The sequence below is a fragment of the Rhododendron vialii genome, chromosome 4a (genome assembly GCF_030253575.1).
Source record: "Rhododendron vialii isolate Sample 1 chromosome 4a, ASM3025357v1".
NCBI classification, from domain to species: Eukaryota; Viridiplantae; Streptophyta; class Magnoliopsida; order Ericales; family Ericaceae; genus Rhododendron; species Rhododendron vialii.
In genome coordinates, this window is record NC_080560.1 from 10,962,869 (window position 1) to 10,980,810 (window position 17,942).

The window sequence follows — 17,942 nt, forward strand, 5'->3', positions numbered from 1 at the left end:
GTTATTAAGATTAATTACATTTTTCCGAGCTTGTTTATTTGGAGGACTTATATGTCCGAATCAGTTCATGCGCACATTGAATAATCTTAAGGCACAATCTCATTGCCCAATTGCGGGAGACTCCAAAAACATTATATTTATGGTTACAAACGAACCGTGCTGCTCGCCAAACACACGAGGTAGCCTATATTGTTCAAACAATTTCGCAAGTTTTACTTCTACGAATGTAACCTTATAAACTTATTCCATAACAGGTTTTAAGTACTTATTTTTTAATAAGGTAATTTCAATCTCAACATAATAGGTTTAATAAAATCTAAAAATATGCAATATGGATATTTTTGAAAAATCTTGATGAGATCTTTTATAAGGTGAAAAAAATCAAAAAATTATTTTTTATTTACATTATTTTTGAGTTTGAAAATGTGAAATAAATACTTATTTTTTAAGAAAGTGTTCTGGAACGGGCTTTTAGGTCTAACCCATAGGCCGACTGTTTTTTTGCTGCCCAAAGACTTGTTTGTTTGGGAGACTCAAATTTTCTGCGCAGGGTCCTCAATAATTTTTTTTTATCTATTTATCTCCACTTATTACTTTTAAAAACCTCTCTCAAAATCCAAACCGAGTTGGTTACATGGAGTCGGACTTTCTAGTTCAATATTCAAGCTTCCAGTCTCCATAAATGGTTATTAAGATTAATTACGTTTTTCCGTGCTTGTTTATTTGGAAGACTTACATGTCCGAATCAGTTCATGCGCACATTGAATAATCTTAAGGCACAATCTCATTGCCCAATTGCGGGAGACTCCACAAACATTATATTTATAGTTACAAACGAACCGTGCTGCTCGCCAGACACATGAGGTAGCCTATATTGCTCGAACGAATTCGCAAGTTTTACTTCTACGAATGTAACCTTATAAACCTATTCCAGACGATCTATTCTGCTATAGTATATTTTTTCGAATTTTGGTTCAACAACACTAATCCAAAAACCCGAAAACAAAGAGAGAGAACGAACAAGCAACAGAAGTAAGAACAAACATTAGAGGAGAATAAAGTCTGTAATTCCTCAAGGAGTATAAATGAACAATATTATTATTATTACAAATAAAAATGATGGTTAATGAAAAGGTAACCAAATTGGAAGAGGAAAAAATCATTACATATTTTTTAAGTTTGCCACAATACCTCAAATACGATTTTCACTCATTGATACAATTTAGGTCGATTTTTAACATTTATAAATTGAGTTATTAAAGAAACACGCATGGCCTAGGCCTTCGCCGCCTTTTCTTTTGCTTGGGAGGCTGCAGAACCACCTTGATCGCAGCATCGAATACGCCCTTCACATTCTGGAAAAACAAAATTGGGAAAATAAACAACCAAGGTAAGGAATTTATCTACAATGAATTCGTAAAAGGGAAGATAAAGACTTTGTTCGGTTTGGATTTTGAGAAAGATTTTAAGTGTAACGAGGAGAGAGAGAGAGAGATTTATTGGGAATCGCGCTCAGAAATTCTGAGTATCTCAAACGAACAAGCCTTTAAGTGCATTATTGGTCATACGATCCGGTTCATTCGCTCTAGTCTCCAAGTTTTGTATACCTTTTGTTACTCCCTCATTTTCCTTTCCGACCGAAAATTCAAGATCCGAACACAACTTCGTGAGTGTTAATTTGGTTACAATTGGGTAGTTTTTATTTGCAAGCACAAGTTACTTTATGCGTACAGGGAAACGAAATCCGTTGTACCTGTTGGGTCTTTGAGCTGCACTCTATATAAACAGCGGCACCGATCATCTTCTTGAGTTCTTCACCCTGTCAAACGCAATCCTTGTTAATATTCACCCGAAATTCGTGTCCAAACAAGACACAATCAATCTATGTGATGATCATGAATTTGCCTGAGCAGTAGTGATTGCGGTTGCTCCGGGGTGATTAGTCAAATACTGCTTGTCCTCGCGCAAATCTGCAAGTAACATACATGTACGATTCGGGAAATCAGCAAACAAAATCATAAGTTATATTTCTAACAAAATGGAGCATAATTTTTCTCACTGGAAATGAACAAACCAGAATTTCTTACCTAGTTTGGTTCCTACTAGCACAACTGGCACAGTTGGAGCATAATGCCTTAGCTCAGGAATCCACTGACAGGGGCCACAATGAACAGGATTAGTGTCAGAAACCCATGGTTTAACCTTAACATAACATGAATCAAAGCAAAAGGAAATGTTTCAAAAGGCAAACAATATTGGATTAGAGTTCTTGTGATCGGTAATTGATTACCTTCTTTGAGATATTCTCATAGCTAGCTTTGCTAATGAGAGAAAATGCCAACAAGAAAACATCAGCACCCCTGTAACTCAGAGGCCTCAGCCTGTTGTAATCCTCCTGGCCTGAAAAAATGCATCAAATTGAACGCTGTTAATTATATTGACACTCGAAGTTACACGTTCATTTGTAATTTTACGGTAAAAAAAAAGTGATGCACACAAGCCATCAATCCGCTTGAACAGACTAACGTGTCGAACACTGATTTGTCATCGTTGTGGTCAACTACGAGGGCGAAGCCAGGATTTTGCATTAGTGGGGTAAGAGTAGTCTAATGATTTGCATTTGTCATTCGATAAGCGAAGGAAATCCAAAAACACGAGAAATGAAACCTTCCAGATTTAATTTTCACAAACCTGCCGTGTCCCAAAGCCCAAGGTTAACCGTACTGCCATCTACCACCACATTAGCACTGAAATTGTCGAACACCGTAGGCACATAATCCTATCAGAAGGGGACCAAATGGAGAGATCATGAACCAGGAATCAAATCAAAATTAACAACATGGAGTAAAAAATTTACAGCGTCCTAAACATGAATATTCATCTTTAAAACGTTCAAATACGCGCAATCGATCAAAAACTCATATTCAGGTCAGCATAATCATCATGAAATTACATACAGTGGGGAAGGTGTTGCTAGTGTACGAGATCAGCATGCACGTCTTGCCAACGGCTCCGTCGCCGACGGTAACACATTTGATGAATCTTGCAGTGGTCATCTCTCTCTGTCTCTTGAATAATGGGATGTCTGTATATCTGTGTTAAAGAAACCAACACACAGAAGAAAACTGGAATAAGATAGAGAGGGAGGTTGTGGGGATGATTTGAAGTAAAGAGCTAGGTGGGCTCTTTGAATTTTGAATAGAAGTGGAGGGTGGTGGGAGGGTGGAATCTTATAATAAGTAATAATCTTTCTCTCCAACCAATTCTAACCCACTTTAGCCCAACTCCCCCTTTTCCCCCTTTACAATGATTGTTGTTTCCATTTGCTTTCTGTTTCTTTAAGGGGAAGGACAGACCAAAAGCTAGCCTAACAAACTCAACTGGGAGGGGCGTTTGGTGCTGGTGCTGTTAGCTTAGTTAGTTAGTTTAAGTGTTGAACAAGGGAGTGATTGAATCATTGAAGAAATTTTGAGGGGAAAATATATAATCAAATATGTTGGGACAAAAGTTAAGATGATGAGATTCGAAGACTTTGAAGCGTATCTAAAGACACTATCTTTAGAACGTAATTTGCCCCCACTCGATAGAGTTTGTTGTTGGGTTCAGGCAAAGTCGTCCCCAGGATTCAACAAAGCCTTAGGGTGAAGACTTGCAACCAACAAAATTGAAAGACTTCCAAGAAACCCTTTTTTCTACTGTAACTATTATGAGAGAGATGATATCTTTTGTGGAGCAGTAAAAAACGTTGGGGTGGAGGAGTTTATATTGATACATAAGTGCTCTTTGGGAAAGGTTACAACTCTTGAAAGAATCACATCACTTGGAAGAGTAATCACACCCTTTCATTTAAGCAACGCACCCCTGGAGCAATTAGTTTCTCTTCACACCCATTCGTTTAAAAGACATCCATTCGTTCAATTAAAATCGGACCGTTGATCAGGCGCTCCAACTCCAACAGTTTTAGACTGTTGATTTTTGTTAACGAACCGGAACCACGCGATGTGTACGAAGTGTATAATCAAACATGAGACAAAATGTCTCAACAATCCCCCACTTTGATTATAACAGTAAATCTCTCAATCACAACAGAAACAATATTATTATGAATACAAGAAGGTGTTTTATAACTTAAACCTTCAATTAGTACAAGTACATCAAAGTTTCAACAAAGTCATTGGTGGCCTGAGCTTTAAACCAAGTACTCTTAAAATGGTAAAACCGGACATACCATACACATAACAACATTCTGTATACAAGGATTTCTAAAACTGCTTTAGCACTATTATGGCCATGTGCTAACTCCTGGTTTAATGAATGATCCAAAGAGCAAACCTAAACTCTCGTGAGAAGCGGCACCACTCCGACGTTCATATAGGTGAAGTCCCTTACATGCCTCCATTACCAAACATTTTAGACTTCATTAAGAATGTAATTCAACCTTTTTTTTTTCTTCTATAATGGACAACACTGATTCTCCCTTCGTCTTCTTTTCCTTCCTTTGTGTTTGAGTGGAGCCAAAGTTCCGAATCAATGTTACTTGATCACTTTTCAACAACTTGTTCTTACCCATTAAACCTGTGACTAGAGGCTATCTAGTTTTGGGTTGGGTTACCATTGTCGGTGATCTTTTGAAAAAGTTTTAGCCCCATCTCCCTGGTCGTAGACCACACCAATTCTCTTGAAAGCGCTTTGGTGAAAGGATCTGCCAAGTTTTTGCTTGACCTTACATATATTATTGTGATCACGCCGTCTCGTATCAATTGTCTCACAAAATCATGTCTTAGACTTATGTGTCTAGACTTGCCATTGTAAGTACTACTGTAAGCTCTTGACAAAGTTGCCTCACTATCACAGTGAATACTTATTGGCGGCATCGGATTAGGCCACAACTTAATATCTAACAATAAGTTCCTAATCCATTCGGCCTCCTTGCCTGTTGCCGCTAATGCTATGAATTCAGACTCCATAGTCGAATGGGATATACAAGTCTGCTTCTTAGATGCCCATGAGATAGCACCCCCACCAAGAAGAAACACCCACCCTGAAGTAGATTTATTATCTCCTTGACTAGTAATCCAACTAGCATCGGTATATCCCTCAAGCGCAGCCGGGAAACTATGATAAAATAGCCCAAGTCCTATGGTTTTCTTGAGATAACCAAAGACTCTAACGACTGCCGTCCAGTGTTCTCCACTTGGATTACTAGTATAACGACTCAATTTGCACACAGCAAAAGCAATATCCGGTCTAGTACAATGCATTAGATACATCAAAGTACCGATCGCACTAGCATACTCAAGCTGTGCAATTGCTCTACCGGAATTTTTTGTCAATTTAATACTTGAGTCAAAAGGTGTATTAAAATCTTTTAAACCGAGATGCTTAAATTTAAGAAGCATCTTATCAATGTAGTGCTCCTGACACAAAGCGTAGCCCCCACTATGCTTTCTCACTTTAATACCCAAGATAGTATCAACTTCTCCAAGATCTTTCATCTTAAAACTTGAAGCTAGATACTTCTTGGTTTCCAGAATTCCAACCATGTTCGTGCCTATGATGAGCATATCATCAACATACAAACATACGAGCACACCATAGTTTTTGGTAAACTTGGAGTAGATGCATTTATCAGCACTATTATGAGTAAAACCAAATGCCAAAATGCATGAATCAAACTTCTGATGCCACTGTTTAGGTGCCTGCTTCAGACCATATAAAGACTTAGTTAACTTACACACTTTTCTTTCATTTCCAGGAAGGACAAATCCTTCGGGTTGATCCATATAAACCTCCTCATCTATATCACCATTCAAAAATGCAGTTTTCACATCCATTTGATGAATTTGCAAGTGATATATAGAGGCCAATGCCATAAGAATTCTTATAGAAGTAATTCTAGCAACAGGAGCATATGTGTCAAAATAATCAACACCCTCCTTATGTCTAAATCCTTTGGCTACTAGTCTTGCTTTGAAAGTATGTACTGTGTTATCAGTATTATACTTTCTTCGAAAAACCCATTTGCAACCAATAGACTTTGAACCTAGTGGTAGATCAACTAATTTCCAAGTACCATTAGACAAAAGTGAATCCATCTCATCATTGATGGCTTCTTTCCAAAATGCAGCATCTCTAGAACTAATGGCCTCTGTAAACGTCTTGGGGTCAGCCTCAATTTGTAACACCATGGGGATTTTATTTGTTACCACTTCTCTATCTCCTTCTACTAAAAAGATAATAGATTGAGATGAGATATGATTTGGATCTAGGCCTTTTTCTTTTCTTTGCCTTGTACTTCTTCTTGGCTCTTCATTGAGCACGTGTCGTTTGACACCGTTCTGTGGTTCTACTTCTTGATTAGGGCTAGAACCAAAATTCTCAGTCACCACACTCTTAGAATCTGCTCGAAATTTATTCTCAAAAAATTCCACATCACGAGATTCTACTATTGTGTTAGACTCGAGATCAAGAAGTCTATAGGCTTTGCTATGTTCAGCATACCCAACGAAAATACTTTTCATTGCTCTAGGACCTAATTTGGTCCTCTTAGGATCTGGAACCCTATAATATGCCAAACACCCCCACACTTTAAGGTATGACAAATTAGGCTTTCGCCCTTTCCATAACTCATATGGACAGAGATTAGTTTTCCTTGAAATGATTCTATTGTGTAAATAACAAGCAGTGTATAAAGCTTCACCCCACAAATATAAAGGAGCATTAGCATGCACAATCATACAATTTGCCATTTCTGTAAGCGTGCGGTTTTTCCTTTCGGCTAAACCGTTTTGCTGTGGTGAGTAAGGTGCAGTTTTTTGATGTATAATACCATGCGTTTCACAAAAATCATCAAACTCATGAGGAAAATATTCCATGCCTCTATCACTCCTTAAGACTTTTATTTTCTTGTTCAACTGATTTTCAACTTCATTTTTATAAGCCTGAAACTTGTTGAAAACTTCATCTTTTGTTCTTAAAAGATAAACAAAAGTGAACTTTGAAAAATCATCTACAAAAGTGGCAAAATATCTTTTCCCTCCACGAGTTAAAACTCCATTCAATTCACATATATCTGAATGAATCAGATTTAGAATTTCAGAATTCCTTTGAACACTAGGAAAAGATTTCTTAGCTATTTTTGCCTTAGCACAAATTTCACACTTATCGCAAACATTATCATGGTAATTGATCAAACCAAATCTGCTCATGTTTTTGATGGACCGAAAATTTAAATGTGCTAATCTATTATGCCATAATGAAAAAGACTCAACAATATAAGAAGAAGCTGTGTTATTCTCATTGATACTCAACTTAAACATCCCATTACAACCATACCCCTTTCCAACAAACATCCCATTCTTAGTAAGGATTAACTTGTCGGATTCAAAAACAACCCAAAAGCCTTTCTTACAAACGAGATCAACAGAAACTAAATTCTTTCTCATATCCGGAACATGAAGAACATTCAGCAAAGTCAGCATTTTTCCAGATGTGAAGTTCAATTCAGCACTGCCTTTTCCAGCAACCTTGGCGCAATCATGGTTTCCCATTTGCACTTCTTGACCATCCAGTTTTTTCGTATGTCTTGAACAGCGATCTGTCCTTGCACACATGAACCGTAGCCCCGGAATCAAACCACCACCCAGAAGATGTGTCTGCCATATTGATTTCAGTCACCATTGCGACCAACTGGTCTTCCACCATATTGGCAGAAGTTTTTTGCTTCTTGGAGCGACAATCTTTAGCGTAGTGCCCTTTTTTACCGCAATTGTAGCATTTATCGTTCTTCTTCTTATTGTTCCTCTTCCTTTTGTTGTTGGGACGGTTAGAACTAGAACCAAATCCAGATTCAATGTTATGAACATCAGTTTTAAAAGAATTCTCTCCCTTCTTATCTCTATTACGAGATTCCTCTTCAATTCGGAGATGTTTCTGAATTTGCTCAAGGGAGAAATCTTCCGCCTTATGCAGAAGTTTCTTCCTGTAGCCTTTCCACGACGACGGCAATTTTGCAATAATAGCCCCAACTTGAAAAGCCTCAGGAAGAATGATGTTCATACTACTGATGTTATTAACAACAGTTTGCAAAGCATGAATCTGGTCTAAAATGGGCTTGGTATCAATCATACGAAAATCGAAGTATTCGGCAATTAGAAATTTGTTTGTACCTTCTTCTTGAACCTTATACTTGAATTCCAGAGCATTCCAAATTTCTGTTGCAGTCTTTGTTTCTTCGTAAAAATCATAGAGACGATCTGACAAAGCATGCAAAATATGCCCACGGCACATCAACGCATCTTCGGCACGTTGAAGCCTTTGTTCCTTGAATTTATCTGCTCCCGACTCCGGAGGGTCTGGAATTGGTTGAGTGTTCGGATCAAGGATGTAGTATAACTTCAATGCAGTTAGAAGGAAAATCATCTTGTCTTTCCAACGGGTGAAGTTGTTGCCATCAAACTGATCCAACTTGATGAGATCCTGATTCATCATCTTAATAGAAGACTCGTTCTTCGCCGCTGCCATGATCGGAAATTACGTTCTAAATTGTTGGGACAAAAGTTAAGATGATGAGATTCGAAGACTTTGAAGCGTATCTAAAGACACTATCTTTAGAACGTAATTTGCCCCCACTCGATAGAGTTTGTTGTTGGGTTCAGGCAAAGTCGTCCCCAGGATTCAACAAAGCCTTAGGGTGAAGACTTGCAACCAACAAAATTGAAAGACTTCCAAGAAATCCTTTTTTCTACTGTAACTATTATGAGAGAGATGATATCTTTTGTGGAGCAGTAAAAAACGTTGGGGTGGAGGAGTTTATATTGATACATAAGTGCTCTTTGGGAAAGGTTACAACTCTTGAAAGAATCACATCACTTGGAAGAGTAATCACACCCTTTCATTTAAGCAACGCACCCCTGGAGCAATTAGTTTCTCTTCACACCCATTCGTTTAAAAGACATCCATTCGTTCAATTAAAATCGGACCGTTGATCAGGCGCTCCAACTCCAACAGTTTTAGACCGTTGATTTTTGTTAACGAACCGGAACCACGCGATGTGTACGAAGTGTATAATCAAACATGAGACAAAATGTCTCAACAAAATACATTGCTTAATTGATTAGCTAAAGGGTTATGATGGGTTTAAAGAACATACAATAAAGAAAGAAAACCAAAGGACACCCACAGAGAGAGAGAGAGAGAGAGAGAGAGAGAGAGTGTGTGTTATCGTCACCCTTAACATGGCCAGAAGTTTCATATTACCTCTCTGTCGGTCAATAAAAATAAATATCAGGTGCAACCAAATTGACGACGGATTTGCCACATTAGCATATGCGAGCTATCATTTTGACCATAGGAAACATTCATTTTATAGAACACGTAAAAAAAATGACGATGCCAAGATTCATGTTTATCAGAGGTCGATAAATGCATGATCAGAACACATTTATAATATTAACTCACACAAAAGACAAAAGTGTTCTGATGATACATTTATCGGTTATAGATAAATATGAATTTTCGGCGTGCTCTATAAAGTGGGTGTGTAAGTAGACTTTTCCTATAAAGTGAACAATCCCGATCATCAAAATGACAGAGAGCCCATATGGTAATGTCGCAAATCAATTGTAAGTTTTGTTGTAAAAGTGGGTGTGTAAGTTGATTTCTCCTTTTGTCACATTATCTTCGATTAAGACTCTCCGCTTCCGTTCTCAATCCTTGATTAATATTCCTCACTCAATCTTTGCTCTTACAAATTATAGAAGCTTAGAATATTTTGGAAAGGTGCTTTCATGCTCTTGCCTACACTTTGTTCATGCTCACACACACGCAGTATGTAACTTCAACTTAGAAAGCTATGTTGTTAGGCTCATCAAGGTTACTTTGCCATAAAAAGGGGTTAATAGGGCTCCAATAGTAACATAATCAAGGCGCTTTTATCTCGCAACGTATTCATAAAATTGTAGTAGCTCTTTGATGAATAATATCTCTAACATAACAAGTAAATGTGATATCAATTTTGACTTTTCAGATGAATGAGAGACTCAATGTCGATGAAATAAACGATCGATTTAGACTAATTCATTGGAGTGGACTCCATTAGACTTAGGTTTTATGAGCTTTATCTCTCAAACATCTATCTGGGCCTTCCCAAGACAAGCCAAGGTACTCATAGGACGTAAGCTGGTCTGAACTTCTGAATTTAAAAAAAAAACCCATCTACATGGGCCTTATCTACAAGAAATTATTTAATACCCTGGGCATAGTTGCACACAAATTTAGACTACACAAACGTATAAGGTCCACTCCCAAGTATGTAAACTCCGTCCAGTTATGTGGTCGAAGTTCATGCTCAACCATGCCCCAAGAGCATGGAATAACTCCTCCCTCATCTACGATTCTATACGGACACAATTTTTTTGTTTTGTGAAATTACACGGAGATCCTCTCATTTATACATTTTGAACATGGAGACCCAATAACATTTAAAATTATATATTCAGACCCCCTCATCTATATGAAATAAAAAATTTGGCTAACTTTGTTAACAAAATGAGGAGAAATGACGATTCTACCCCTTAAAAATTGCCTACACTGACCCCTCATGTATAAAAAAAGTGTTCACACTGATCTCTTCATGTTAACAGTCCGTTAACAGGATGGTATTGATTGGCTAACGGTTTGTAGATGAGAGGGTACTTTTGGATGTTTTTAAAGGTTAGGAGGTATTCGTGTCCAAAACGTATAGATAAGGAGGTTTCTATGTAAGTTCACTTCTTTCTTTTTCTTTTTTTTTGAACCAGACATGGTCACATGATTGCATAGGAAATACAATGCACCTGCTTTGAAAAGTAACTCATTTAAATCGGTGCTAGTGGGTGTCACCATAATTAAGAGAGAGTTTATGTGAGTGGTTATGAGCTGTTTCCTGATTCAAAAGGTGAGCTCTTCTTAGAGAAGGTTTTGCAAAGTACTATTCTGTTTAAATAAATTTTGCAAATTAATAGGGATTTTATTGTTAGTCAAAAAAAAAAAAAAAGAGTTTGCAAATTAATTAAAATAGGAGTACTGGTAAACAATCTTATAATGAGGTTATGACTGATGATCGGTGGATGGAAACTCCATTAACATCCGGTACAAAGTGCTTCTTCTTTTTTCACGTGTGGAGTGTTAGCTAAATGATAGGCGAAATCGGGAATCCAATAGTGCAGGGCGCACTACAGGTTTTAGTGCGGTATGCGAGCTGTCCATCTAGCAATCAATTGGTCTGAATGTCATCTCGGCAACCCTGTTGTAGCCGTTCATTGATTGCGAGATTAAGATAAACGATTAGGATGATGCACTACAACCATATAATGTACTCCTGCACTACAAGGCCCCAAGTGCACCCCTATACTCACATGTATTTTTTTTTTTTTTTTTTTACAGAAGTTCAAATCTCACAAACTATAATTGACAATACTATTTTCGCCTCGCAAATAAAATAAAATAACTCTTGGGACAGGTCGTTTGAAAATGATGGAGACAGCAAAATAGCTGTAAGGATTCTTCGGCCCAATGTGCTCTAGGATCTACTTTTGCAGATTTATAGCCCAATGAAATATAGGCCGGATCCAAACCAAAAGAAAAAAGGGTCCATCCAGACGGCCCAAATTGAACATTTGAACAAGGATTTTATTTTTATTTTTATTTTTATTTTTATTTATAAAATGGAGTTTGCACTTTTTTTAATCATCTGCATTATTTTCTCTTCTTTTTTTTTTGAAATCAGGCAATTTATTAATTCATACCCGAAGGCAAAGATTACCTTGCAATAACAGGATTGCACCAAACTACCTAATCCAAGACACGAGTACTGCATTAAGCACAAAGACTACAGACTCAATGACACTTTGCAAAAGCACCCGGCACAAGTGTCGGCCTAGAAATCCCGTCCAGGACTAGGCAGAGAGATACCAAAATGGGATCCCAGCACAAACCATTAAACATGAAGCAAAAATGTAATCACACTAACAACATAATACAAACGAAAACAAATATCTGCTCCCAATGACATGCCTCAAGGGCCGTCGGCCGGAACTGGACCAGGAGACCCAATCCAGAGCTATGGAGTCCTCAGGGGGATCCGAGGCAAACCTTCGCTGACACGCAAGGCTTCGGGCGTGAAGGCCGAGGCAATGCCGATGAAAAACTTTGGCTGGCCCAACACGCCCACGGTGGCCAAAAAACAAATACTCCCTCTCGCTGGACCTGCTGTTGACCACCAACCAAAACAGAGAGAAGTAGCCGACCAAACGAATCGGAACAGATCTCGGAAAACTCCAACACAGCCACCGCCTACCACCACTGCCGTTGCCGGGAGAAACCCCAGTACCCGTCCACGATTGCCGCCGTACCACTGAAACCCTAAACAAAATTATTCACCCACCATCCAAAAACAAAAAAAAATTATTTACCCACCACCACAACCTCACCAGATCCGGGGGAGACCTGAATTGGCACACAACTGGACTGGAAAACCAGCCGGTAGAAGAGGCGGAAGACCGCCGGAAAACAAAAACCTAACTCCACAAACCTCACCTTATTGAACCCTTCCATCGACCACTAGCTACCGGTCTGAGCTCCCACCGCGAGGATGGAACGAAAAGACCAACACGCCATGGCCGGAGTCCCCACCGAACTCAACAACTGAAAAAGCTGAAACCGGATAAGTGGAAACAACAGAAAGGAGAGGGGGGGGGGGGGGGGGGGAGAGGAGGAGGAATTAGGGGGAAAAAGGGGGGAGGAAGGAGGGAAAATTGAACATATGGCAAAATTGAACCACTGCAAGAGAATTTTGCTGGGCTTAACCCACAAGTGATCTATCCCCTCGTAATTGGTTTTCAAGTGTGTGATCGAAGTTGTGGATTTGAGCTAATAAAGCGGCGTCGACCTCCATAGTAATCTAAAGTTCGAACTAATAGGGCGGTGTCAGTGTCCGCAACAACCTCGTATATTATTAACATACTAAGGGGGTGTTTGGATAAATAAGCCAAAGTGACTTATTTTTTATCCTTATTCAAATTTTTTTCGTATCACTTGGCTTATTCTCATTTTTTTTGGGGGATTATTGTATCCTCATGACGAGAGGAATCTAAAAAGTATAAAATTTTGATCGAAATCCAATATTTTTTAAATAAAGACGAAAAAAATGACTTATTGGCTTATTTTTGTTTTTATGTGGCTTTATTTGGCTCATTTTTTACAGAAAAGCCAGTGGCTTTTTTAAAAGAACAACTCCTAACATTTGTAGCGTGACGAAAATGAAAAAAGAGAAGACTACATGTATTTTTATAAATTCCCCTTACAATTGGCTCCTCTTTTAAAAACTGAATTCTTTTGTGAGTTTCACCTCCATATCATTTTATTGTTCTTTTGTCTTCTACTCATTCTTGGATCAGGGATCATTAATATTGCTCATGAGCATCCAATCGAGCCCAGTAGCAGTGTAGCACAGAAACCCTCTTCTTTGAAGGACTCCCTAGTCCTCTGGTCTTTCCGGCATCTAGTGTTTGTGCTTCCGAGCTTCCGACCACTAGGACTGTGCCACGTGGCAATCTTCACGAACATAAAGTCCACATGATTACACCTCATTAGACATCAACATAAGCTTCCAATGACACGGGCACGACTTTAAAATACAACTCGGTATGTATACAACTGTGTCCAGAATCGTTGGATATAGTCCAGATCGCCATTAGATGCACATGAGTAATTCACGTACATCCAATGGCTCCGTGTCCGGAGTTGTCCCTAAAACAAGAGAAATTCTCCACCACTCCCCTTAAAGGTGCGTGCTCCATCTCCAATCGCACACCACCTACAATTTTACAAAAAAAACAAAAAAAAAAACTAATTTTGTAAGCTTAGATAATATTTACAGGTGTCATAGAAAACCCAATACCTATATATATATATATATATATATATATATATATATATATATATATTATACTTAATTTACACCTCTTCTTCCTATGATCTACCTAAATTCAAATCAACCCTAAACGGATAACCTTTGTTTTTATCTTAATCCATAGACCATCTTTTCATGCTCACAACTCATCTTTTATATAGGCACTCTTTTCATTTTTTTTCCCATAAAAAAGTTTGTATAAGGTATTTTTTTTTCTCACTAGATTTCTCCTCGATCTTGTCCCAATAATTCTTTCAATGTACTATCTTAATTAATTGTTTTGTTGATTTGATTTTCACTTTTGATATTATAAGATGCAACGGAATGCCGGCATGCCGGCATGCGCATCGTGCAAGCACCAAAGGAAGAAGTGCAGCGAAAAGTGCGTCCTGGCACCCTACTTCCCCGCGGGCAAGAACCGAGAGTTCCAGGCCGTGCACAAATTGTTCGGCGTGAGTAACGTGACGAAGATGCTGAAGAGTCTTAACGATCCGGAAGACAGGAGAAGAGCCAGCGACACGCTCGTCTGGGAAGCTTTTTGTCGCGAAAGAGATCCGGTGCTGGGTCCTTACGGAGAGTATAGGAAAGCGTACGAGGAGCTCAAGTTGTACAGGAGCCAGTACGGACCGATTCAAGTGCAAGCACCAGGGAGCATGATGTACAAACCGGCACCAAATATGATGGGATGGAACAATAATAATAATAACAATGGAATATCTAATAATAATACTAATCAGAATAATTCATTGAACTACAACAATAGTATTAATATTCAGAACAACGACGGCAGTTCCATTAATAATGGAGATTCTACTACGTCGTTTGGTTATTCTTCTGATCATCATCTCATGCAAGGCCTAGAGAGAAAGAGACAAGAGAGAGAGCTTGGTTCAGTCATAGTTCTTCCACAACAGCACCCCATGCATAGTCACCAATACTATCTTTCAGGTATGTAAGTTCAAATAAAAATATTGTACAAAAAAAAAAATCATCAAAAAAGATGTGGCTATCAATTTTGAAAATTCACCCTAAATTTTTGAACTGGTATTTTTTTTCTAGCTCTTTTTGCTTTTCGCAATTCTTTGTTGGAAATTGATTTCTACACTCTCCTAATCGATACGAACACTATTTTTTCCGTCTTTTAGTAGGTGAATTCACGAAATAGTCCCCGCATGCATACACTTTTTATAAATTTCAGGGACAGTTTCGTAAATTCACACGCTAAAAGAAGAAAAATGAGTGTTTGCATCAATTAATTAGGGAGCGTAGAAATCTATTTCCTTCTTTGTTTAACTTATGTTGTATTTTTTGGAATTAATCATTTCTCTCGACAAGAGAAACAAGAAGTATAAAAATGTAGACTAAAGTTGAAAAAGCTCATACAAGAGTTGACAAAAGTACTTAAAGCTTGAGTGGTTTAGTATAATTTTTGTATCTGGTGAAGTTTTTTTTCTTTTCTTTTTTTGCTTTTGGTAATATTTTTTTTTTACATTTTACACTTCTTTCGTCGAGACGAATCATTAATCCAAAAAATATGATGCAAGCGAATCTAACAAAAATTCAGAAAAGACAAACGAAAATACCAACAAATTTTTTAGGGGGAGGATGCGGCCAATCATGATTGTTTGGATTTGAAATAAAAGCATCGCAAAATGTAACGTCATTTTTTTTGCGGTTGAGGTATTAATTTCGCAGTTCAAATAAAAAAAAAAGTAGTGTATTTTCAATTACCTGCAAAGTTGTTCATTTATAGTTTCAATTCAACCTGATCAAAATACAAAATCTGATATACATAATTAGATCCTTTTGCTTATATATACTTGTAGGTACGTAATTAGTTGAGTTTTGATGGGCACCAAGCAACCAACAGGCCAGGAAGTCTTTGCTCGATCTTCACGTATCGCCAGAAGAGAGTTTAATTTTTTACTAAGTAGTAATATTAATTTATCTTTTTGTTTTTTGTTCTAATTATAAAGTATCCATTCAATGAAGCTGGAGACTTCTTTTTCCTACTTTCCAATCTCATAACTTCGTTTGGAATTGTTAGTAGCTTGAAGTATGGATTCTCTAATGTGACATAACACGATACTCACTGCAATCCCATTTGACTGTCTGATACTCTGATCTATTCATTTTGTCGGTCTCGATATGTTTATTTATTGAAAAAAAAAATCTTAGAATTGACTGAACTTCAGTATCCACCTAAATAAAGCATTATTGCAACACGTATATATTTCTCTATGACCAATACTCAAACAATTACCGATCGTCCGATCACTTTAATTTTTTGTATGGATGATAAACACATCTAGATATAACAAATAGACCGGCCGATTGGATTGTCCGGTAATTTAGACCGTGGTGGATCCCATTTTACATCAGATGAGAGAGTTCCATGGAACAATGTCATACTAGATAGCCTTGACACTTAGCGTGGTGATCGATCAGAACCTGAGAGAAATTATTGATGGTTACTGCTTCTTTGTAGTTCATCACTTAACACGATTATGTTGACAAAAATTTTACAAAGTCCATAATATTTATGATAGGCGCGTGGCTGAATATATATGATTCGTGATCGACAAATTATTTATTTTCACAGGTTGGAGAAGACGAGTCTCCACTATTTATTGGCCTTCATGGCTGTTTACACCCTATTTTGGCAAATTTCTTAACTGCCTTATTTGCCTGAGTTAGGAATTAACTCGGGTAAATAATGGCTTCAATAAGTTAACGGCTGGAAAAATTTTGATAAACGGTGAAAAAAAAGCTTCAACCTATACTTAAAGTCCGAAAGAGATTCTACAAACCTCTGACAATGATATCAATAATGTCATTTTTGATTCAATAAAAAGCCTCAACAAGGTCATTATGAGTTTCTTTCAATAAGAAGCCTCAATAATAAGTATGTCTTTTATGTCCTGATACAACAATTAATGCGATCTTGGCTAGTGACGGAATCAGGAATTGAAAGTGAAAGTGGTGGTACCAAATTAAGAAGGTCATTATACTAAATACCAGGAAAAAAGTGCACATATTCCAGCATTAACCATACGTCGACCCAGGTTGGAAAATTTCTGACAAGATGTATTGCCAACCAATTGGTTACATTCCATGCTACATTGGCAACACAGGGACCCAATGATGTTCTTACAAGGTGCAACATCGTTTACTAAAGTAGGAGTCTTTCTTTCTTTCTTTTTTGTCACTCAACGTATGCAGGCTCGCGCAGTCTTGGGATAGTGAGATTTCGGAGGCTCTAAGAGAGATATGAAAATGGGCCTCAACATGAGAAGCAAAATTTGTATCTTAGTGGCATGCATGTTGCTTTGAGTATGTTTTCAGTATCTTAGATCGTGAGTTTGACTCTCAACGCTATCAATTTGAATGATTTTTTTGCACAACTTCAAAGAATGTGCACGAGAAAACTGAGGCCTCCATGGATTATTTATTTTTATTTTTTGATCCGAAACACATTTCATTAACAGTCATAAAAGGTAATTACAATGAATCCATCCGAGTATAGAGAAAGGAAAACGTATAACAAGCCATCACAAAAAAAAAAAAAAAAAAACCCATGGAAAACATGTGACAAAGGGGCAACGACAAATCCGTCGCAAAACTAGAGACTAAACCTAAACATGACCCACCGCCTCAAAGGGTCAGGTTACGAGAGGCTAGCAATCTATCACCTAGCCGCCCCAGCCAGAAGCACAATTCCAATTAGAGACAAACAACACTCAAACGAACCTAAACATGACCCACCGCCTCAAAGGGTCGGGTTACGAGAGGCTAGCAATCTATCATCTAGCCGCCCCAGCCAGAAGCACAATTCCAATTAGAGACAAACAACACTCAAACGATGGAAATAGGAATAAACTAAAAAAAAAGAAAGGAAACAAAACACAGCCACCATGGAAAAACCTCCACCAATGCACACCGGCCAAGCTCCGGTTGAGAAAAGACCACCCGTTGCCGACAATGGAGGCAC

General features: G+C 37.9%; 2 protein-coding genes across 2 annotated transcripts; one reads left to right on the top strand and one right to left on the bottom strand.

Annotated features, from left to right (window-relative positions):
- Positions 1 to 1,045: 1,045 nt before the first annotated feature.
- Positions 1,046 to 9,183, bottom strand: LOC131321732 (rac-like GTP-binding protein RAC2). Its single transcript, XM_058352640.1, has 8 exons — positions 9,152 to 9,183; positions 2,958 to 3,093; positions 2,692 to 2,779; positions 2,291 to 2,400; positions 2,088 to 2,151; positions 1,906 to 1,970; positions 1,754 to 1,819; positions 1,046 to 1,355 (listed from the first exon to the last, which is right to left on the bottom strand). Exons 2-8 carry the CDS (start codon positions 3,054 to 3,056, stop codon positions 1,257 to 1,259), a joined length of 591 nt encoding a protein of 196 aa, XP_058208623.1. The 5' UTR covers positions 3,057 to 3,093; positions 9,152 to 9,183; the 3' UTR covers positions 1,046 to 1,256.
- A 5,082-nt stretch (positions 9,184 to 14,265) lies between these two features.
- On the top strand, positions 14,266 to 15,096 carry LOC131323660 (LOB domain-containing protein 2). Its single transcript, XM_058355507.1, has 2 exons — positions 14,266 to 14,899; positions 15,011 to 15,096. The coding sequence occupies exons 1-2, from the start codon at positions 14,266 to 14,268 to the stop codon at positions 15,094 to 15,096; spliced, it is 720 nt and encodes a 239-aa protein (XP_058211490.1).
- The last annotated feature ends 2,846 nt before the right edge of the window (positions 15,097 to 17,942 follow it).

What these genes read in the sequence shown, in the direction of transcription:
- LOC131321732 (XM_058352640.1), bottom strand. Translation starts at nt 3,056, where the DNA reads ATGACCACTGCAAGATTCATCAAATGTGTTACCGTCGGCGACGGAGCC. An exon ending in CTAGCAACACCTTCCCCACT is followed by an intron (nt 2,780 to 2,957) that starts GTATGTAATTTC and finishes CCCTTCTGATAG; the next exon opens with GATTATGTGCCTACGGTGTT. An exon ending in CCGCAATCACTACTGCTCAG is followed by an intron (nt 1,820 to 1,905) that starts GCAAATTCATGA and finishes TGCGTTTGACAG; the next exon opens with GGTGAAGAACTCAAGAAGAT.
- LOC131323660 (XM_058355507.1), top strand. Translation starts at nt 14,266, where the DNA reads ATGCAACGGAATGCCGGCATGCCGGCATGCGCATCGTGCAAGCACCAA. An exon ending in TCACCAATACTATCTTTCAG is followed by an intron (nt 14,900 to 15,010) that starts GTATGTAAGTTC and finishes TTTTTTTTCTAG; the next exon opens with CTCTTTTTGCTTTTCGCAAT.